Raw genomic sequence first — 22,596 nt, 5'->3', positions numbered from 1 at the left:
CGATTCGATGCTGTTGCGGTGAGACCGCTTGCTCTCACTGGCGAGGACACAACATGGAAGACGAATGACGACCACATTTCGATCAATCTCCCGCTGGGCACGTGCGCTGTCACTGCTTTGGCGTTTGGGGAGAAATCTCGACAGCGGCAAGTTGAAGAACTTCTTTGCATGGCTTGTGATGTTAAGAAACCAGATCTTTTGCAGGAGGAACACGTGGTTGTAGTTGCGAGTACGATCAAGAAGGAGGTCATCTGGATGAGCACAGCATCGAAAGAGTTGCAGCCGACAAGAATGTGCCAAATTCTTGCTACATCGGACACTGAGTTTCTACTGCTGTCCAGTGAGCGCAGCGGCATCAGCACACTTACTGTTTACCCAGATGCAATGACGACCAGTTGTGATACAACTTCGGACGCTGAACTTGAACCATTGATCGGAGTGTTCCCAACGCAAGTCCAGCTGATCCGTCTCTACAACAGAAACGGCTCGCGTGACCGACTGCGCTATCTCGTAGGCATCGACAACGACCGGTACTGCTACTTCTACGATCTCCACAGCATTTCGTTCATCGCGACTACGCAGCTCTTGCTATTGCCATCGAAATCGAGAGGTGGTAGCAATCAACCCGAGAATAAGGTCAAGCTGACGGCTTCAACTCGGAAAGCAGTCGATTTCATGGAGTGGGTGACCACCGCTGGGAAATCGCTACTGATCACAGGCTCAAGGTCCGAGAATGTATTGTACGTGCACGGACTGCCGATGGTGTCAACGAAACACTCAGCGCGAGTGCAGGTGGACTGGCAGCGCGTTGCTCGAGCAGGCGTGTCGCTCCTGAGCAAGGTGGGGCTGCCTGGTAGTGGCTTGCTGCGTAGTCTCTCGGTCGATCCAGCTCGTGACGTTGGTATCGCGGCGGCAGAAGATGGTACAGTTGTGCTGGTCCATTTCGATGCACCACCGACAACGAAAGTGTTGCGAGAGACAGCTTCCGCTGGCGATATCCCCTTCGCAGTGTCCAATGCCTCATGGGCGCTTGGTGGGTCCGTTCTCCTCTCCACGGCGCCAAACGACAACTCGATTCACGTCTGGCTGCCTAAACTCTCAAAAGAAGTCGCGAGCTTCCAGGTTGATTCCTCAGCCTGCACATGCTTTGCAGTGAACCCGTTCTCTACGACCCTCGATGGCGTTCCCCAGTCCATGGTCATGGCGGGATACAGCGATGGGTCACTCAGAGTGTTTGATCTGTGCGAGATGCGGTTGCTGTCGAGGTTCGAGCTCACACCTTCAATCTCAAAGTCTGCGCAGTACGACGGGGGCGCTTTTGAGCGAATTGTATTTGTCGGAGCTTCCGCTGCACTCATCGTGACGAGAGACAACTGCGTCTTGCTAGTGGACATTTCCAACGCGCTGGAGGTAAACGAACAAGCTCAGAGCGCTCAAGGCATGAACATACGCCCGTCGCCGTTAAAGCGAGCGAATGCTCGCCCCGGTAGGAGAACGGGTCAAGGAAATTCAAGACCCACAGCGAAGCCTCGAGTTCGGGCGACAGGTGGTCGTCGAGAGGGCCGAGAAGTGGTGTACCGGGAACTCACCTTACTACCTTCAAGCTACAGGCGACGGAGGCGATTACCCGGTCTTGCGAAGAGCGAGGAAGTCCTTGTGGAAGTTGGGGCTATCGAGGTCATGACTTCTGGAGACCTCAACATCCATCCTTTCCTCATTGTGGCGAAATACACTGGCCCTGCCAGATATCGAGATGGTAGATGCGTGGTCAAAGTGTTCGCTGAGCCTGCAATGAGCGTCCTGGCAGAAGACGAGATAGCACCGACCGACGAGTGGAGGGTTCGCATTCGCCCCGAGCTGGAGCACGCAGCAGCAGTGTTCACGGCAGATTCTACGCCCGAAAGTGTACGCGTGTTGTACTCTTCCATCCAGCGACAACATGAGCAAACCTCAGTCGATGGACCCTGTGCGTGGAGTCTCGAACTCCGCAACTGTACGCAGCGCCAAGTTATCCAGCGGCTGGTCTTCGACCCCAGCAATCTCCACCTCGACCAGCCCGTCCTGCTTCGCTGCATCCACGCAGCTCTCTCTCCAGACGCACCTGAAGCCGCGGGAGTTGTGCTGCTGAGCGAAGCAAACGGCCGCATGGCAGTGCTCCACCTCTCCAACCGGCAACTAGTCCCCATCAACTCGCGAGCAGCCCAAGCTCTGCAACTACCCCCCAGCTCCACGTCAGTCCTCAACAGCAGCAGCACCTCCCTTCTCCTCCTGCTCTCATCCCCAACTCAACTAGCAGTAGCCACTCTCACCCTCCACTAGACAACATACCACCACCTCAACAGGCATCAAAAGAGCAGCAAACCTGGAGTCAATTTTCACTTTTAGCCAGCCATGTTAGTCGACCTCGGGTGACTCACTCTCGCTGCAAAGAACGAGCGCGCGCTTAGTCCTTGAGCTCGCCGCAGTCCTCGATGACCACCGGGGCGCGCGTGGCGCCCGACTGGCTGCCCATCGCCTCCATGGCCTCGAGCACGTCGTGGCCCTCCGTGACCTGGCCGAACACGACGTGCGCCTGGTCCAGCCAGGGGCAGTCCACCGTGGTGAGGAAGAACTGCGAGCCGTTGGTGTTGGGGCCCGCGTTGGCCATGGACAGCACGCCCACGCCCTCGTGCTTGAGCGCGAACTTCTCGTCCGCGAACTTCTCGCCGTAGATGGACTCGCCGCCCGTGCCGTTGCCGCGCGTGAAGTCGCCGCCCTGGCACATGAAGTTGGGGATGATGCGGTGGAACTTGCTGCCCTTGTAGTGCAGCGGCTTGCCCGACTGTCCCACGCCCGCCTCACCCGTGCACAGCTGGCGGAAGTTCTCGGCCGTCTTGGGCACCACGTCGGCGCGCAGCTCGAACACGAGGCGGCCGCTGGGCTGCCCGCCGATCGAGATGTCGAAGAACACGCTCGGGTTCTGCTCGCGCGCGGAGCTGAACAGCGCCACGGACGCGGGAGACAGCTGCTTGCGCGCCACGCTCAGCGCCGGCCTCGACAGCATCTTCATCAACATGGCGGCACTGGTATGTACGGGTGGGGAGATCCGATAAGTGAGCCTTTTTGCGATCTGTGGAGCATAATTGACGACCTAGGATACGGAATACGATGCGGTTTAACAAGGTTATTGATGTGCACCACATCATGCATAGGGTTGCAGTGATCATCACTCTTGTGCGCACTCTTTGACAACCATGGTTGGGCACTTGCATCGGTGGACCACTGCGGTAGCTGTTTGCCGATATGATTGAGTCGTTGAAGGCAGCCGTGCTGATCAATGCGAGCGTAATAAACATCCTTCCACAGTGCGCGGCTCCTGCTGAGCTTGTCGCGCGTTGTACGACGAGCTCGGGGCTACGTTGAAGGTCATTGCAACGTACTTGGGGGGTCGAGAAACTACATTCATTACAATCTCGTTTGCAACAACCGTAGGGCGAACAGGAACGCGGCTGATGCTAGGCTTACTTCATTCCATCGACGGGGAAGCAATGGTCCAGCGCTGAGAGCACACCCATCCGAATGCCGAAGTAGAAAAACCGACGTTGCAGCAGTTGAGGGAAGAATTTCTCCGGGAGCGGATCGGCGCCAAAACCAACAAGGCATTCCATGGGGAATCCTCCTCTGTAGCTGGTGCGGGTGTGGCCATTCAACCTGCGTTTCTGACGAGGTGTGAGATGCGTTGGGTTCATGTTGAACAACACATTGTGCGAGGCCTTGCCGAGGTTCTCAAGTGGGCCGGGGAGTGGGTCCAGGAGCGCTTTGCCGTTCACGTACAAGAACTCGGGTGATTCGTTCTCAAGCGGCATGTACTGAGCGATACTGCCGCACATAGTATCGCTATGTTTGGCCACGTCTTCATTCGACGAGGACGAAATGTCCCCGACCCCCCACGGCGAGAAGAAGTACTCCTGCTTGGCCAGTTCAACCGCCAGCCAGAAACTCTCCTTGTCGCCATAGGAAAACTCGCGAATGAAGCGCTCCTCCGTTAAGAGGAAGAACAGCACGTTGATCGCTTGTCCAGCGCGGGATTTGTCGACTGCTACGAGGGACGAGTCCTGTTCGTGGCATGTCTGGCCGTTCCACGCAAAAGATGTCTTTGGGTCGAGATGCGCCGACAGAGAGGCCCCAGGCGGTAGGCCGAACTGAGTGTAATCGAAGTCGTTCAGCAGTTGTCGGAGATATTGTGCCCCATTCAAGTCCTGGTTGAAGAATTCTTTGCTGGTAATCACTCGGTCGTAGAAGAAGGTCGTCCCCGTGCGTTGATAGCCTGGAGTGGTTCGAACCACCGCCGGGTCAAGCGTGAAGATGTCGGCGATGTCCATCAGCAGCACCTCCTTGATGTTCGTGTGATACAAGGCGAGGGGTTTGACCCACCAGCTGCGGAACTGCTGCGCCTTGTCCTCGGTGAGGATGCCGCGCTTCACCAGGTCCGAGCACACATCCACGATCTCCAGGTTCTCGTCCGCCTGGAGCAGCATCGTGGCCGACTGGTTTGACATTTCCTCCGGCGAGCAGGGTAGACCTGGATGCGCTCTTGATTCCCCAGACAGCGCAGCTCTTTGACGAGCGAGAGTCCCATGGGGACCCCCGCATTGTGCATGCACATGATGACGCCTTTGTCTCGCGTCAGCGTGCTGTTGGTATCCACCACCTTGAATGCCGTACTCTTTGGCCAGGTTAACTTCGTGATGGTGGCTGGTCTTGGCCGTACGGAGAAGGATCTGACCGCGAAAGAGATAACGCCGACGAGAACTAGCAGAGGCAGAGCATAGCACAACATTGGCCGCCTCCCTTTCACCTTGCCCCGCCGAGTTGAAGTAAGTGGACGCTGAGCTTCGTCGCGGTCTTGGCGTCGAAGACCATCGGAGCCACCGCGACTCACCAAAACGCTAATTCTACTACTCTACCGAGTCAAATGGATGGCTGGAAGTCAAATGGGTTCAATGGTCAGTTGCAAGTTTTTTTAAAAACTTTTTTAAAAAATGAACGGTTGGGAGTTCATGTTCACAGGTCGAAGACCTGTGCTTGGCCCCAGCAAAAAAACTTGTAACTTTCCAAAACCGGGTACCAAACCGGGTCTCTCTTTCTTAATTGTAATGTTTCAGCTAATATCTGCCGGAATCGCTTACGGACGCTCCAGTACACTATGAGAGCGTCATGGCCTCGCTGAAGGCGTATCAATTTGCGCCATAATCGACCAAGCTTAGCTGAAGATGACCAATATGACTTGTCTAGCTGCAGGCTGCATTTTTTACATGTCAATTTGCTCAATACTCAATCACTTAGCCGAAGATGCCCAACCTCGTGTCTCTCGCCAAACCAACCAGCTCAACTCGACAGTGACACGAGCATCGTTCGTTTGAATTAGGCTTTCTTTACCTGCGTTGAAGCGCCCACTTCCTAGGACTTGGCACATTAACGTATTTCTCATTCCGCAATTCACCCTCAAGTTAAAAGGTCAAGATCAGCGCACCATGCATCTCTCCTTCGTTCCGCTAGCTCTCTCGTCTGATCGTTAGCACACAACATAGTACTAAATGAGCACAGTATACCTTACCTGCAAACTGAATGAAATAGCTCTCTCGTTGCTGGCGTCAACGCAGCCATTGGACGCTGACGAGGGTGTTATTCCCGGGCAGATGCTGCGGCTACGAAGCAGGCGCAGTAGATGCCCACGTTAGAATCTACTAGAGAGTTCGGTGGTAGTGCTCTTTTAAAATCCTTAAAAGGATTAAAAACAACACAACTTTGGGATTTACCCCATTGTTATCCGTTATTATCGTCCATGAAACTATTCGCCGACCTGTGTACCCTCCCGGAGCAATGCTCCGGGTTGCCGATAAATGACTTGTAAGATGACTTGTGACTTGTAAATGACTCGTAAATGACTTGTAAATGACTTGGATTTCTCGGTTTTAAGGGTTCAACATGCTGGTTCAGTAAGTGCTCTCGATCGAGCTCTTCTTCTGTTTAGCCCGGTTCTCAACGACCCGTAATTCCGCAATGCAAACACAGCCAACCAAGGCTATCCGGCTCCCGCCGGGCCGGCGCGCAGCTCGTGCGGCGCAGGTACTGTAGAGCGAGGCTTGGCTTTATGGATGAGCAGCCTGCCGCTGAAGTAGTGCAGCAAAAAAAAACTGGTGAAGAACATTGCACGTAGCTCTGCGAGGGAGCAGTCCAAACGCCTCAATCACTCCTTCAGGCTATCGAGAAGGGGAAGCCTCTACGGGTGACAAGGGATTTTTTGGGGGAAAATGTCCTGCCAACACGGTGATGGCGTTGCATGATGCATGGAGTTTGTCATAAGAATGCTGTGATGCGCCCCAGGGCAAACGGCGGAAAACCCGGTTACTTGAGTAGAAACTACTGGCCCGAATCACTCGTCGCTGGGTACGGCTGGGTGTACCGCGGGGGCTTCCACTGGCCGGGCCGGCGCAGCAGAGTCGATTTTGACTTTACGTGCGATCGAGGATGGGGAACACCTTTCGGAGGAGCGAGTACTTTGGCCACCAGCTAGAAATGGAGTTCGCTGAAGCAGCATGGGCTGGTGATCTTTCCAGGATCCAAGAGTTGGTCCAGCAAGTTGACACAGTCGATAAGGAGGAAGCGCTGAGGAGGGCCGCTGGCATTGGCCATTTGGATTTGGTCCGCTACCTTGCTGAACACTGTGGCACCGACGTGAACTCCAACGCGAAGCTTGAAGACACAGCACTTATGTGGGCCGCTAGATCGGGCAAATTCAACATTGTTTGGTATCTCGCTGAGAGATTTGGCGCTAATGTTAATTCGACAAACAAGGAAGGGGATACTGCACTGTTGGTGGCCTGCCGATACGGCCATATCCGAGTTGTGCGGTATCTTGCTGAGCAATGTGGCGCCGACGTAAATGCCAAGAACGCTTACGGCAATAGTGCTGTTCGCTTCGCTGTGGATTCTGGGAACCACGAAATGCAACGGATACTCACGCCATTCTTGAGACCCACTGCTTCGCCATACACAAACGACGGAGCAGGACCCGCTGATGGCATTCAGAAATCTCTCCGTGGTGTGGCTCACTACTTGATCCCTCCGTCTGAAGTCGATTTAACCGTCTTCTGCCATAGCAGCAGCGTAGGAGGCGACTTCCGCGCGAAGTGGCTTGACGCTGATGTGGTGGTGAAGATTTTTATTCCAGATGCGTCCCAGTTGCCATTCGCGGATGAAGTGCATCTGTGGAGGCGGCTCCGCCACCCCAACGTACTAAAGATGTACGGGGCGTGCATGGCTGTCCCGCAACTGCAGTTCTTCGTATGTGAGTACGCAAGCAGGGGTTCACTACATGAACATGTCACGTCTTCAGCGGGAAGCAAACCACTCATTTGGAGATACCTGTACGAAGCTGCATTGGGACTTGGCTACCTCCACGAGCGGAAAATTGTTCATGGTGATCTTCGTTGCAGCAATGTTTTGATCAGCAGTGATGGCACGGCAAAGCTGTCGAACTTTGGATTAAGTGGATCGGTGGCGAAGTCTACACAAGTTAGATCAAGCTTGTGCGGGTCGCTGCACTGGCAAGCTCCTGAAGTTATCTTAGGGGCTCTGCCGACTTATGCATCGGATGTGTATTCTTTGGGAATGACCATTTTGGAAGCTGCAAGCCGTGGAGCAACAAATCGGAATACGTGGGGAACAGGATATGCAAAATAAGGTGGGCACCGGAGACGCATGCATCCTCCGATAACGACCCTGAGTGCCCCACCGGAGCTGCGCGCGATTTAGTGTGGCACATCTGCTCACAAGACGCTCGCAAACGTCCTAGCCTGTCGTCTCTAATCTATAAGCTTGAGGTGCTGGCAATTAACGAGAATTTCGCGATTTCGGAGCCTGAGCGAGAACCTGCGAACGGAAATAAACAAAAGGTAATTGGCATGAAGTTGCAAACCTTCGATGAATATGAGAGTGGCAAACTGAGTACAGCGTGGGCGAAGCTGCAAACGTACATGCAGAAGTCAGGCCGTACTCACCACTACCGAGCATTCGATGAACTCAAGAAAGTAAGGGGACGTTTGCTACAGTCAAGTCACCACCCAACACTTTTCGCGCGATTTTATGCGCTGCTTACCGAGTTCCGTCAGATGATCAAAATGTCGCCTGAACAAGTTCGAGTCATGCGGCTGTCGTCAACTCGGGCTACTTCCAAGAGCTTTTATGCGTTTCTGTGGCGCATTAAATCGCTCATGACATCATTGGAAGGAACAGGACAAATTGCAAAAAAGAGGGAGGCGCTATGGCAGCAACAACGCAGTGAAATCGTAGAGCTTTTCGTGTCGGGCGTGTCAGACACTTTTCTTCTGTTAAAAGATCTGAAATCGGTGGAAGAGCGTGCTGCATTTCTGAAGACGTTAAAGGGCGAGATAGAGGCTCCTCTTGGCAAGTACGCACCTCATCAGCTTGCTGTGATGAAGAAAGCGTACGCGGAGGTTGCTAGCAAGCTAAACACGGGAGATGTGAAGCGACTCACACCTGAGTGGTTTATTCCTTGGTATGAGCTAATTGTTGACGAGTGGGGCTGTCTGGGTGAAGGGGGCTTTGGAAGTGTATATCAAGCCAAGTGGTTAGACTCGGATGTTGTGGTAAAACGAGTAACCTTGTCTGGATCAGACAGTGATATCGATGACTGGGCTACGCTATCAAGTTTGTCAATGTCAGGGGCCATTGACCAGCTTTAAGAAAGCGGAAGCTCGGGCGATGTTTCGCCGTGAAGTCGACATTTGGTTTGGGTTTAGCCACCCTCATGTCGTTCGCCTTTTCGGTGCATGTCACGTTGGGAGACCGTTTTTCGTTTGCGAGTACGCTACAAACGGAACCCTGGTTTGTTATTTGCGAAAGAACCCCGAAAAGCTTTGGTCCAAGCTGCACGAGGCGGCGCTAGGTGTTCAGTATCTTCACGCGCGCGATGCTGTCCACGGGGATCTGAAAGGGAACAACATTGTAATTGGCCGTGACACGAAGGCGAAGGTGACAGACTTTGGTCTGAGCTCGGTCGCAAGCAGCGAAGAAATGCCGGGCATGTCACTGGGTGGCTCCGGAATGCTTATTGGATCCTGACAAACGCCCAACCTTTGCTTTAGATGTGTACGCGTTTGGTATGTGCATCGTGGAGGCGCTGCGAGTAGTGGGGGACGTGATCTCCGGCAAAAACTCGCATCATTGCCTTCCCTGGTGCCTCGCTGATAGAGCAGCGGTAATTTATCATGCCACACGCGGTACTTTACCATCACGACCTGAAATTTGCGAGAATAAACATTGGGATTTGGTCAAGCGGATGTGTAGGCTCGATCCTAAAACTCGGATCAGGATCAACGGTTGTCGACGAGTTGGCAAGCCTGGCAACTACACCGTTTCAACTTCAAAACTGCAAATTGTAAGTTCAAAACAGCAAAAGGTAAGATCATAACAACAATACTCTACAAATGTATATTACAAACTGTATGATATCTATCATCGTATACGATTATAGAGTACAATTTGCCTATTGGCTAGCTGTGCTGCGTGCCAACCAATGAGCTGTGTATAAAAGTACGAAGCTAGCCTGGTCTCTGCTCGTGCAGTTTTGAACTTACCTTTCGCAGAATTGAACTTAGAATTTGCGGTTTTGAAGTTGAAAAGGTGTAGCAACGCTCACGACGTAGAAGGAGAGTCGGATGACGTACCAGTGGTGAGTTGGACTTCTATTCCCGAGACGGTTGCCGCAGCGCAGCAATTGCTGTGCCAACTGCGAAGCGACGCGATTCTGGCCGATGGTATGCGTCGCTGTATTCTCTGTTGTGGGCTAAAATTTAGCGGGTGTACGTTCAGATCAACTCCAATCAAGTTGATTCGTTTGATAGCTGGCAACGCTAAAGTATCCACGGCAAAGTTATTGGATAAGAAGGGAAGCCTCATCTCGCTAGCTGAAACTGTGATGCGGTGTTATGCCTTGGATCGAAAACTAGACAAGTTCTGCGAAGCATGCTTTCTTGAATAGGCGAGTTGGCTATGATAAAGGGTGTTTTTTTCGCGCGGGGGCATCGAATTATGAAAAGAGTGTATCTCTTGTTCTCGTTAAGACCAGGAGGTAGAATGAGTTGAGCTGCAGCTGCACCGAGAAGCGATCGTTGTAGGGGTCAAGCGGCAATGACGTGCAATAAATGTAACGTGCAACACCAGAAAAGGCTTATCATACTGCAAAGGAGTCCCAGACGCCAAGCCACTAATAGCAACCTAACGGCACTGACAAAGTTCACTGTACCAGCATCACTTTTCGACCTGCGAAGTGGAAGCGAGCGAAGCTGCAACATGCTGACTTGGTAAGTGCTATCTCTTTTCTTCGGTTCTCAATGACCCCTAACAACCGCATTGCATGCACAGCCATGCAGCACAGGCGGCGCTGCGTCAGCTCCCCAGAGCCTCGCAGGTTACCCACCTTAGCGCACTTCACTTCGCCGCCCAGCAGCGACAGCGTTCCTATGTTGCAGTCCCCAAAAGCAGCGACTCAACTCTGACTCGCAACAAACACCAGTCTATTATCACGGAAGAGTTCCAGCTCGAACTGGGCGGCTCGCTGCCCGAGGTGGCTATTGAGTGGGAGCAGTGGGGCGATTCCTCGCTACCTGGAGACCGCACTATTCTACTGCTTCCCTCCTTCTCAAGCTCCAGCCACGCCGCGTCCAACCGTGACGACCCTCGCCCCGGCTGGTGGGAGAAAATGGTCGGGCCCGGCAAGGCTATCAACTCGTCCTACTTCCGCGTCATCTGTCCGTCCGTGCTCGGCAGTCCATTCGGAGCTACATCCCCGCTCACGATCAACCCGCGGACGGGCGACAAATACAAGGCGTCCTTCCCGCAGATCACCCCGGCCGACATGGCTCGCTGCCATGCCAAAGTATTGGACGACCTGGGCATCGACAGCGTCCACGCCGTCATCGGCTCCAGTATGGGCGGCATCCAGGCTCTCGAGCTCGCGGCTCAGTTCCCAGACCGTCTTGATCGCCTCATCGGACTTGCCTGCACGCACCAAACCACACCCGGATCAGTCGCCTTTCGACGGGTGCAGCGGCGTGCCATCCTTGCTGACCCAATGTACAGGGACGGCAACTACACTCCCGGTGTCCCTCTTGAGGGCATGAAGGTGGCGCGTGAGCTGGGCATGACGTGCTACCGCTCACGCGAAGAGTTCGACACGCGTTTCGACTGGAATCCTACGGGTCCAACGGACTTCAAGGCGGCGACGTTCGAGGTCGAGAGCTACATGGACTACCAGGCCAACAAGTTTGCGCGACTGTACGACCCAAACTGCTACCTGCTGCTGTCCAAGGCTATTGATCTCACCAACTTGGGGCGTAACGCGCTGAGCCTGGCTGAGGGCACGAGTCGCATCTCGTGTGATGCCCTCATCGTTGGTATCAAGCAGGACCTGCTGATCCCGATCCAGGAGCAACGCAACTTGGTGAGCATCCTGCAGTCGTACGGCCGCAACGCGCAGTTGGTGGAGGTGGACTCCAAGTTCGGTCACGACGCCATGTTCAACGAGCAGATGCAGCTGGACGTCTTCTCGCCGCTTATTAGAGAGTACATTGAGAGGCAGCTCGTCGATATCCTGCCGCACGAACAGCACCGATACAGCAGTCTCTAAGCATTTTGATTCTTGAGCAGTTAATCAGAACGTTTAACAGAATTTTTATTGTGCTGCTGCTCTGCTTTCTTTCCCATCAATCACGACTCGTGAGCTCAAAGTCCACACCATTCGCAATTTTTCCTGAGAAAGAGAAGGATGGATTCCTGGCTCGATGATCTCCCTGCCGTTGGATCATCCCGAAAAATGATGAAAACTCCACAGCGTCTGCGTCGGCAGTTGAGCAAGATGGATGCATCGATACTCTCCGCTGCTGACGAAGATGACGATAATGCGTGGAAGACCGCGAGCCGGAGATCCAGATCTAGTCGAAAGACCCCGCGGGCAACGAAAGTATATGGATACAGCGCGACCAACCGCAGTCGAGTGGCGCGTGATGCCTGCATGTACCGCTGGAGGTTCGTGGAAGTTTGCGGGCCTGTGAGCGACGTTGATATTACCAAGTATCCGTATGAGTTAGTGCGCGAGGATCGCCTACCGGATGTAGTGGAATGCAGGGAGGAACTGCAGACCTTGCTAGAGCAATGGCAGCACCAGTGGATTCCTTCAACTCCGTATCAACCACGCCAGCGGGATCAAGCAGCTAACAACCAAGAGGTTTTTCTGGATTGCTTCGGCAGCAGCTACATGGACTCGACCGCGAGAGCTCTCAATGGAATCACAGTGGAAGGCTCATTGACAATCGAGGCCGCCTTCGGGCGAAACTTGTATGGCCTCCGCACGTTGAAACCCAACCAGACGTACCAACTTGACCGATTGCGCGCTGTACGCTACCCTCGCGATCTCCAGTCCAGTTGGTCGAATGTGTGCGACGATGGCGCCCCGACCGTGTATGCACTCATTGAGGAGCTGAACCGCGCGGATGCTGCAAACCTCGAACCTACGAGGCTGAAGCTGACCATGCGCTGCTGCCTTAAGTCCAGAGGAGGACCTCAATTCGCCAAGCTCACCTACTTTCGCGAAGATGACAAGTGGGTTTTCGCAGAGGTGCGGGCGCTATCGGACGTGCACCTGAGTCACGATATTTCTCTGGACAACAACACGAGTTTCCGCGTCAAGGTGATCGCCGAGCTGTTCGAGCCCAGAAAGGCTTGGTGGGGGTCCATCAAAGATTTCGTGCTGCTTGACGAGCCGGTTGGCGATCCGTTCAAGACGGAAGTGAACCTGGTCGGTTGCTCCGACAGAGACCTGACAGTTGAGTTTGTTACCGTCAAATGGGTATCGAGGACGGTGAACTTCCGTGGATTGGGCTTCCAGAAATCGATTAAAGAGGAATCCACGTTGCTTCGAGCGCTCCCGCCACTGTCAATGCTGACAGGCAAACAACCAGGTGAGACGTTCCAGTTTCTGGTTTCGAGACTGGTTGAAATCCTGGACGAGTTGTCTGAGGGGCGTGAACCGCTGCAAGACTGGTAAAAACGTTTTTACTTGATTGTTCGGCATTTGCGTAGTACATGGACAACGTCTCGAGTCTTTGCCTATCTTCACAACCTCGATAGAAGCTGCAGTGTCTCCCCAATGCGCATACCCATCTGACGCAAAAGGCTGGCGTTTATCGGTATTGAGTAACTCTGGAACCACCCAGTTCCATGCCCCTGATACTGACGTCTTGCACGCCCCACTTGCGACCGAACTGAGACCAAAGTTCGTCACCTTCGCCATTCCCGATCACAATATTATTGTTCCTTTCAGGTCTCCACGGACGTCGTCTCGGGCGCGTAGATACTGAACTCCCTGAGCGGCCTCGTGTAGCTTGAGCAGTTCACCCGGATTATTTCGTAAGTAGCTGATCAGTGTCCCATGCGTGGCATACTCGCAAACGAAGAAGGGTCTGCCAACATGGCAAACACCAAAAAGCCGCACGACGTGCGGGTAACTCAAACCAATCCAAATAACGACTTCACGGGAGCTTCCGCTCTCTTCTCGGAATCCACTCGGTCTTCAATAGCCGATGGACCGTTCAAGATGTTACAGCAACGAGTGAATGCAAGGACAGAAAATCTAATGGCTTGATTTTTATTTTAAAAATCTAAAAATATTGGATATACTTTTTTTTTCAAAAAAGATCCAAGATTAGTCGTGGAAAAAATCGAGCGTTCTCTCCAATTGTGTGGTTTTGGCAGACACGCACTTTGCAATTGCAATGCTGCTGCGTGCGCCACACCGTGTCTGGCGCCGTGGCCTGTCGCCCCTCGCTTCGCTATGCGGTGCCCAAGCAGGCAAAGCCAGCTCTTTGCTGAGTGCTCGGTGTTTCAGCTCGACGCTCGAGACTGCTACGAGTCAACCGGAGAAGCAGCATCATAGAACTGCTGCCTCGGAGGAGAAGATGCTGGCCGCGCTGCGAGCATACAAGGAGATGAAGAGGGACACGTTGGTGCCGCAGTCTTTTATTGTTCCATCAGGCGACGCTCGCTGGCCGCGCGTAGCGTGGGGGTACGCACTTGGGAATGCCGTTAATACCTTCCGCACTCGAGCTGCGAGACAAGAGCTTTCGCCTCGGATGCAGACTGAGTTGGAGGAGCTGAGCTTCACGTACAGCGCTGCTCAATTCCAGTGGGACGAGATCGTTCTGCCAGCTCTGCGCCACTTCTACACAGTGAACGGCCACACGGATGTTAGCAAAGCGTTCGTAGTCCCGGATGGCGACGACGCGTGGCCACGACGGTCGTGGAATTGGTCTCTGGGTTTCACGGTTCAGCGTATCAGGAATTGCAACGGGTATGCCCGGCAAGTGGAGCAGTCGAAGGAAGAGCTGAAGGAGATGAAGTTCTGCTTCGAGACGTCGCTTGCTGAGCGTGATTGGAATGAGAAGATTCTTCCTGCGCTGAAGGTGTACCGCGAGATTCACCACCATTGCATTGTTGAGAGGACATTCGAGGTGCCACGTGAGTCTCCGTGGCCTGAAGCCACATGGGATCTCCCACTCGGCCGGACCGTAAATAAGATGAGAAGTGAAAAGAGCTACGCGGAGTTCGCTGCTCGCGACGAAGAGATACTCAACGCCATAGGGTTCGCATGGGATCGCAATGCGTCTACTTGGAACGAACGTATCATCCCAGCGCTCCAAACGTACGTCGCAGAGTTCGAGACTTGTCGGATGTTCCAGACGTTTGTTGTACCTGCTTGTGAACCCTGGCCCAAGGATACTTGGAACATGGCGCTTGGGGGCGTGGTGTACAATATGAGATACCGTGGATCCTATTTCGTGCAGATCGGGCGTGACGTCGACCGGTTGATTACGATGGGATTTCGCTTCGAGCTGAGGCGTCAAGCATGGGAAAAGCTAGTTGAACCATTGCTGGATATTTACGAGTCCTGCTTTGGTGACAAGGCTGTGCCGCATAATTTTGTGATTCCGTCTGAGGCGCCGTGGCCAGAGAAGATGTGGGGAGTTCACCTGGGTGTGTTCGTGGCGAGTAATGTGTGGGGAGAGAGAGGTGAACGACTCCCTATCACCAACTAACGCTAGCCTGACAAATACGTCATCCAGCTTGATAGTCTGACCTAGAGGCTAGGGCGGTGCTTGCAAAAGCAGAGTACGAACAAGGATTTTTTGTTGTAACTGCAAAGGGTAACGTGTGGATCCAATTTGTATCTTGCACAACGATATGATAGAGCAGATCAACAATCCATGTACTTAAGTAAGTATGCCAGTACTCGGGCATCGTCGTAGTGTGCTACTGCTGGCAACCGAATTTTGTTGGGTAAAGTGCGGTGTGCACATAGATGGGAGCTCTTTTGGGCATGGCGAGAGAAGACTGGAGCTACGGCGTTAATTAATGCTGGCAGCTAAACAATGTTACACAACAATATTGAGATCTTCGATGTGAACATGAAGAACTGGCTTGGAGACACGGCGCTGATAATGAACGTGTGATGCAACCGGAAAGAAATCGTGCAATATCTCGCTGAACGGTGTGGCGCTGATGTCAACACGAAGAAGATCGGTGGACACACTGCTACCAGAGTTCTTTGTACTTCTGAAGTGAATACGCGAACAAGGGCTCACTGTTTGGTCAGGTCAGTTCGCCATCAATGGAGAAGTGAATCATTTGGAAATATCTGTTCTAGGCGGTGTTGGGGCTCGAGTGTCTCCACGAGAAGACTTGCACAACTTCTGGAGAGAGGTGGATGTTGTTCTGTGCCAGTGCTCCAACATTAATTGCGTGCGAAGGGGCTGGCTATTGCTTCGGGGATTTTATTTAACAAAGCTGCTAGACAGGGGGTCTAGCCGAGATATCTGATAACTATGCGGCCCTATATGCGTTGAGTCGACGATTTATTTAGGCATATTTCCCTGACCAAAGGGAATCAAATGGACGATTGATTCTGTGAATGATCGAGGCTAGATTGACTGGTATCCTTTGTTTTCATTGCTGGTGGCTCCAGAAGAGCTAGTATCGCGGATTCTCTCAAACTTAGCAGAACTTCATAGAATTCGCATGCAAATTAACCTGGCTTGCCGCGTGCACAGTGAAGTATTGATCCACAGACCCTGAACGAGACTCCAACCCGTAGTCAGCGTAAATACATGTACTGTATGAGACTCTATTAGTTGTCGATACTCTAGCGACTACGGCTAAAAACTGTATTGGTCCCGTCGAAAATTACTGGGTTAACCATTGAACGGGTAGCATGCTTGCAGCGCCGACGGGACACCCATCCGAGCGCCCATGTAGAACATGCGTCGCCGAAGTAGCTGCGGTGCAAAATTGTCAGGCAAGGGGGTGGCTCCGAATCCCTTCAGACACTCGTTGGGCCAGCCGTCTCGGAAGTCCGTCTTGGTCTCTCCATTGGGCGCCCGCTTCTGACGGGGTGAAATGTGCGTCGGGTTCGTGTTGTACAGCACGTTGGTCGTGGCTGTGTGGTGGCTCGTGAGTCCTTCGGCGAACGGGTCCAGCAGCGCCTTGCCGTTCACGTAGAGGAACTCGGGGATCTCGTCCTCCACGGGCATAAAGTGCGCGATGCTACCGCAGAGCGAGTCGTTGTGCGTGATCAGGTCGTCGTTGGTGGAGGAATCTACCACACTCACCCCCCAGGGCGAGAAGAAGTAGGGCTGCTTGGCCAGCTCAAAGCTCAGCCAGAAGGACTCCTTGTCTCCGTAGGAGAACTGGTGGTTCTCTTGAAATCGCTCCTTGGTAATGAGCCACCAGAGCGCCTGCATGGCCTGGCCAGCCCTCGACTTGTCCACGACGACGACCGACGAGTCTTGTTCGTGAGCCGTCTCTCCTCTATACGCGTACGACTGCTTCAGGTGCTCGGAGGGCTCGTACCCGTCCCTCACGCCGATACTAGCGTAGTCGAACTCGTGCAGCGCGTACTCCAGGTACGAGACGTTGTTGTCCATCCTGTGGTTGAAGAACTCGTGGCCTGCGATCACGCGGTCGTAGAAGAAGGTGGTGCCCGTGCGCTTGTAGCCCTCCGTGGTGCGCAGCACCGCCGGGTCCCGCATGAACAGGTCGTCCACGTCCAGCAGAATAACCTCGCGCGCGTCCGTGTGGTGGAGCGCCAGGGGCTTGATCCACCAGCTGCGGAAGTGCCTGGCCGTCTCCTCGTCCAGCGCGCCGCTCTCCACGAGGTCCGAGCACACGTCCACGATCTCGAGCCTCGAGTCGGCGGCGAACATGAGCTCCCTCGACTTGGCCGACAGCTCGTCCGGGAAGCAGTGGTACACCTGGATGAGCTCGCGGTTGCCCAGGCAGCGCAGCTCCCGCACGAGCGAGAGCCCCATGGGCACCACGCCGTCGTGCATGCACATGACCACGGCCTTGTCCCGCGCCACGCTGCGGTCGAAGGAGGCGCCTCGCGCTCGGAAGAGCGGCGGGTGCGCGGCCAGTGGCGCGGTGAAGAGGCCGCTGAGGCAGACGCCCGCCAGGAGGAACAGGAGGACCATTCCGACGCGTCGGCGCAGCGAAGGGTCCATCTCGGACGGTTTCAAGGTGGACGGGGCACGGAAGCCTCCGGCGGCCTCGAGGTCCTTGGGCTTGGGGCACATCGTGCCAGGAAGGAGGAAGGCGTGAGCGAGTGAGTGAGCGAGATGGCGAATGCGGGCGAGAGACCGACTTGGTCAAGCCATCTGGCGGGGCCAGCAGCACTCCGCCTCGCTGTTCGATTCGATGTCTGACTATACAGGCATAATTCGCGGCATTAATCGGGGTGATGAGCTCATCCTCGGAGCCATATTCCTGTATTTGCTATTATTCACGCCGCTAGTATCTCGTAGCAATACGCCCTCAATTATGAAGCAGTCCCTGCTCTTGCCAGAAGCCTTGCTTTTAGCAAAGGCACTTCAATGAGCAAGGCTTCCAGGCAGCTAACGAGACTGCAGGCCGTCATGCGCGCACACCTGAGGTTAAGTTACCGAATGAATGGGCTATCACGGCGGCCAGTTGGGTCGCAATAGCGGCTCACTATTTCACTCCAGCCCAGTGTGGGGGGAACTTGAGTATGTAGCCAGCAAGGAGCGGTCTGAATCAGCCCCACCCCCATTTCGACAGCATACGCTGCCAAGTGTCGAGGGATTTCAACACCGCCGCGGAGATTGGCGACCAAGCGGAGGTGCAGGCGCTGGCTCGGTACGTTGCGGCTCAGCAGTGTCAAGTCAACGCGAACGCCGTCGACACCCGCGGGTGCACGCCGCTCATGTGGGCGGCGACTGAATACGGAAAAGGGTGAAGTCGTCCGGTATCTAGCTGAACAATGCAAAGCGGATATGAGCATCGAGGACCAAGCCAGCTCATGCTGGCCGCTGGCCGCGGCAACGTCGACGTCGTTTGGTACCTCGCTGAGAATTGTGGCGCAGACGTGAATGCAAAGAGCAACGGCGTGTCCCGGTCTTCATTCGAACGTGAAGTGCGTCTGTGACAGCGTCTTCGACAGTGATGGATCACTTTTGGAGCACGTCAATAGAAGCGGACGGTTTGAAAGTTCCTGTACAAGGCAGTGCTGGGTTCCTCTTCCTCAGAGCTTTTTCGTGCATTTCCCAGCATCGGCAACGAGCGAAGCGAATGCTACTAGGGCCCCATGCGTGGCATACTTGCAGAGGAAGAAGGGTGGGTCTGCCAACATCAAAAAGCCGCACAACGTGAGGGTGACTCAGGCCGAACCAGATTTCTTTACGGCGGAATATCGCACTCCCGATGCCAGACTGGTTTCAGTTGCAAAAGGAACCTCTGACGCGGACAAACCCGAAAAACTGGTCAAAGACTTGGCTGTATCACTTGACCCAGCCAGGATGACGCGTTTCACCACCACATCCGAGTCCAGCCACTTGGCTCGATGCACACTTCCGAACCCTCCTTCACCCAGTTTACTCCACTCGTCAACTATCAACTCGTACCAGAGAATGAATCATGCGGGTGCGAGCTCCTCTCCTTCAAGTATGCTGGAAATATCTTTGCACGGCTTCTTCATCACCTCAAGTTGACCAGGCGTGTACTTGCCTTTAGTTTCCATTTCCTCTTTCAGTGTCCGCAGAAATGTGGATCGATCCTGCACCGACTTCAAGTCGTTCAACAAGAGGAAAGTGTCGGATACTCCACCGCTTGATCTGTAGGCTGCGCAGTTGCTGTCTCTCGGGCACGAGACGCATCGTGGGCGATTGCATGCGCCACTCAAGCGCGTAAAAGCTGGTGATGGTCGCTCGCGTTGAAGATAGCTGCGTCATTCGGGGTTGTTCAGGCGACATCTTCACAATCGGACTGAAGTCGGTGAAAGGAGCGTGAAATCTCGCGAAAAATGGCGGGTGGTGGGCTGAACTGTGGAGACGCTCATGTATTACCTTGAGTTGGTCAAAGGCTTGAAAGTGTCAATCTTTCTCCAGCTCACCACACTCGTTCTCATCAAAGGAGCTGACGAGGTCGCACTCCGGTTCATAGCAGCCAGAAATAGCCAACTGCTCAAGGATGCACACGACCGAAGATAGACTGGAACATTTACCAGCTTGACAGCACATGCGCCACACCAGATCGCGAGAGGGCAGCCAGGTTCAAACTCCGTACTTGCTACGTTGGATCCATCTGAGTCTCCCCACGTTATTTTTCCAGTTAGACGCACATTCCCAAACAAAGAATACATATCCGACTTGAAGGACGGAAGCTGCCCCTCCAAGACCTCAGGAGACTGCCAACGAAGTGAGCCCATGGCACTAGAGAATTCCACGTTGGGTCTGTTGCTCGAGCCACTCAGCCAGAAATTTGACAGCTTCGCCATGCCATCGCTGCCAATCAAAATATTGCGGCAGAAGAGTTCATAAGCCTCATTTGACTATCATTGAAAGCTTACCGTCACCAAAACCCACCCTTCGTGGCGCTCAAATATACCGAGGTCTCAGCGTCTCAACGCCAAGAACGCCCCCATTCCAAACAACACGCCCGTCACGTGGCCTTTACGGGGTGCACACGCCTGCACCCACGCTGGTTGCAGGCCCTCATCCCGAGTAAGGAACAAGGCGCTAAAGAGCCACAGCGGCCAGCGTATCCATTGCCGCGACAGAGCCACTCTCGACGGCGGGTACAGCAGCGCGTTCAGCGTCACGATGCAGTCCACAGCACAGGACGAGCCTCCGGGCGACTGGGCCATCGACAGCATTGTGAGCTTGACCTCGTTGGCCCTCGTCGCCAGCGTGACCGCATTGGCGAGTGCCCCCGCGCCGACAAACAGCGCAAGGAACCGCGCGCTGCCCACCGCGCGACACACGTGACGCCCCGAGATGCCGAGCCACAAGACATTCAGCAGCGCCGAGCGAGCGTCGGGCGAGTACAGCGTCGACGTGAACAGTGTGTGCGCGTATCCGTGTTTCAAGTAGCTTCGCGACGTCTCAAAGTTGCGGACCACGAAGTCGGCGCTCTCGAAGGAGCCCGTCACGGGGTTCGAGTACCATTGAATGCCCAGCATGGTGGCAAGCAGCAGCAGAAGACCATTCGTGGATTCGGGCGGAGTATCGGGCGTAGCGGGTGGTCGCGATAAGCGCTGCGGTCGGTTGCTATGGCGAACGGGGTGACGGTGATGGTGGAGGCGGTGACTGGCCTGCTGCCATATTGGACGGCGGTAGACTGCAAGGTGGCGTGCTGCGATCATGGGCAGGAGAGGAGAAGCGCTTGTGTTGATCCACAGTTGAGACGTTAAGTACGAATATTGGACACTTCAACTGTAGGTAGTTTTGATACCTGCCGTGTAGCGCTATCCCTCAGTCCGATCACCTCACAAGCAAGCAACAGTAGCTTTGTACGCGTACTGCGCTGGTATTAGGGAAAACTTGTTGGTACATGGAAGTTCGTATTGCATTCGACGGCGAGTTAAGTTAAAACATGAGAAACTGCAAATTGGAAGCGCTGAAACTGCACTCGGCCTAACAACTATCTCCGAGCTTTGAGGATGTGGAACTTGGGACCGCATAGGATACAGATACTGTATCGCTACCGCGCTGGAAAACACTGGCGAGGGCGCCTCAGCGCCAAGTACGCCGCCAGTCCACACAGCATGCCCGTCACGTGCATCCCTGGTGCTTGTTCATCTTCGTCACGCATGAGGAATTTGGCACTAAAGAGCCACAGCGGCCAGCGCTTCCATCGCCGAGCAAGTCGCGGGTACAGCAACGCATTCAGCGTCACGATGCAGTCCACGGCGCACACCGCGCCTCCGAGTGACTGGGATCTTGGAAGACCATCGATCGTCGTCACCGACACAGTGTTGGCGATCGTCCCGCTGCCGATGAACAGTGCGAGGAACTGCGTGTTGCCCAGTGCGCGACACACACGACGCCCCGGGATCACGAGCCATAGGACGTTCAGCAGTGCCGAGCGAGCGTTCGGTGAGTAGAGCGTCGACGTGGCCAGCGTGTGCACGTTGCCGCATCGAACCTTATCGGTCGACGTCGTGAAGTTCCTGGCCACGAAGTCGGCGCCCTCGGAGGAGTCGCCCGAGTACACTTGAATGCCACATATGGTGGCGAGCAGCAACAGGAGAGCTTTCGTGGATCCCGGTGCTCGGGCAGATGGAGGGCGCGGCCTCGAGATGCGTTCCAGTCGGTTGCTACGACGACCGAAGTGACGGTGGTTTATGTGGTGACTCGACTGCTGCCATGTAGGACGGCGGTACACTGCAAAGCGGCGCGCTGCGAGCATCGGGGGGGGGGGGGGGGGGGCTGTGAAAGATGACGAGAAGAATCGCGAGTGAGAGGAGGCCTCGAGGCAGGAACAATTCCGAATCGTATTGCTTCGGTCCATCGTAGCCTATCGCGCTCCCTCAGTCAATGTCATGGCGGCAAAAGGATAAGATTGAGTTCGTGTTGAGATCGCGCGGAAACGGCGAGTTGACACAGGAAACGCGAAAGGTAACCGTACGCCGACAAAACGACCCCCCGTCTACGAGTCACGGTTGGCAAGCATGTAAGGGGATGCAAGCAAACGAGCACCAGTTAGCCTCGAAAGACGTGTGAAGACTTTCGAGGTGATCACGAAAAGAGATCGGTTTGTAGCCATTCTGGTGAACGCCCGACGGCATCGAAGGCTGCAACGTCTCCTTCCCAGCTGCGTCAGTCCAGAGCAGAGTGAACACTCGAGTGTGTGCCCTAAAGCCACTAAACATCCGCAGCGACGCCCTCCACCACTCAACCTGCTCATTCAACGTGGGAAGAAGTGCCGCGTTACGACACCTGCACTTCAAGAGTTCAGTGCGAGCAGTTCGTCCCCTTATTCCTGCGCTGTTCGTCCTCCGCAGTTATTAAACGCCCAATGCGAATGGCCGGAAGCTTGATTCGCATGGCATCCGCCCACCATCTCGCAACCAGCCACACCAAACCCAAAGCCTTTGCTTGCTGCGGCCGTCTACCATTCACGGCTGCACAGACCCCATCGCGATATAAAGATATATGCATTGCCCGACTGGCGCTTCCCTGCGGTATA

General features: G+C 54.4%; 8 protein-coding genes across 8 annotated transcripts; 3 read left to right on the top strand and 5 right to left on the bottom strand.

The window, feature by feature from the left end:
- Positions 1–2,359: 2,359 nt before the first annotated feature.
- On the bottom strand, positions 2,360–3,080 carry PHYSODRAFT_354342 (hypothetical protein). Its single transcript, XM_009525293.1, has one exon. The coding sequence runs from the start codon at positions 3,053–3,055 to the stop codon at positions 2,444–2,446; it is 612 nt and encodes a 203-aa protein (XP_009523588.1). The 5' UTR covers positions 3,056–3,080; the 3' UTR covers positions 2,360–2,443.
- Positions 3,081–3,500: 420 nt separating this feature from the next.
- Positions 3,501–4,645, bottom strand: PHYSODRAFT_259441 (hypothetical protein; the record flags this gene model as incomplete). The annotated part of the gene is made up of 2 exons (XM_009525292.1): positions 3,501–4,526; positions 4,613–4,645. 2 exons carry the CDS (start codon positions 4,643–4,645, stop codon positions 3,501–3,503), a joined length of 1,059 nt encoding a protein of 352 aa, XP_009523587.1.
- Positions 4,646–10,765: 6,120 nt separating this feature from the next.
- Positions 10,766–11,692, top strand: PHYSODRAFT_491980 (hypothetical protein; the record flags this gene model as incomplete). The annotated part of the gene is made up of 1 exon (XM_009525291.1): positions 10,766–11,692. One exon carries the CDS (start codon positions 10,766–10,768, stop codon positions 11,690–11,692), a length of 927 nt encoding a protein of 308 aa, XP_009523586.1.
- A 384-nt stretch (positions 11,693–12,076) lies between these two features.
- On the top strand, positions 12,077–13,108 carry PHYSODRAFT_259564 (hypothetical protein; the record flags this gene model as incomplete). The annotated part of the gene is made up of 1 exon (XM_009525290.1): positions 12,077–13,108. The coding sequence occupies one exon, from the start codon at positions 12,077–12,079 to the stop codon at positions 13,106–13,108; it is 1,032 nt and encodes a 343-aa protein (XP_009523585.1).
- A 904-nt stretch (positions 13,109–14,012) lies between these two features.
- On the top strand, positions 14,013–14,954 carry PHYSODRAFT_397930 (hypothetical protein; the record flags this gene model as incomplete). Its single annotated transcript, XM_009525289.1, has 1 exon — positions 14,013–14,954. A coding segment is annotated over one exon (942 nt), but the record flags the coding sequence as incomplete, so codon positions are not given.
- Positions 14,955–16,307: 1,353 nt separating this feature from the next.
- Positions 16,308–17,615, bottom strand: PHYSODRAFT_493299 (hypothetical protein; the record flags this gene model as incomplete). The annotated part of the gene is made up of 1 exon (XM_009525288.1): positions 16,308–17,615. One exon carries the CDS (start codon positions 17,613–17,615, stop codon positions 16,308–16,310), a length of 1,308 nt encoding a protein of 435 aa, XP_009523583.1.
- Positions 17,616–20,020: 2,405 nt separating this feature from the next.
- On the bottom strand, positions 20,021–20,587 carry PHYSODRAFT_491021 (hypothetical protein; the record flags this gene model as incomplete). Its single annotated transcript, XM_009525287.1, has 1 exon — positions 20,021–20,587. One exon carries the CDS (start codon positions 20,585–20,587, stop codon positions 20,021–20,023), a length of 567 nt encoding a protein of 188 aa, XP_009523582.1.
- A 521-nt stretch (positions 20,588–21,108) lies between these two features.
- On the bottom strand, positions 21,109–21,816 carry PHYSODRAFT_259388 (hypothetical protein; the record flags this gene model as incomplete). The annotated part of the gene is made up of 1 exon (XM_009525286.1): positions 21,109–21,816. The coding sequence occupies one exon, from the start codon at positions 21,814–21,816 to the stop codon at positions 21,109–21,111; it is 708 nt and encodes a 235-aa protein (XP_009523581.1).
- Between the last annotated feature and the right edge of the window lie 780 nt (positions 21,817–22,596).

The sequence above is a fragment of the Phytophthora sojae genome (assembly GCF_000149755.1).
Source record: "Phytophthora sojae unplaced genomic scaffold PHYSOscaffold_3, whole genome shotgun sequence".
Classification (NCBI taxonomy): Eukaryota; Oomycota; class Peronosporomycetes; order Peronosporales; family Peronosporaceae; genus Phytophthora; species Phytophthora sojae.
Note: the sequence above shows the minus strand (reverse complement) of the source record. Positions and strands in the feature narration are given on the sequence as shown.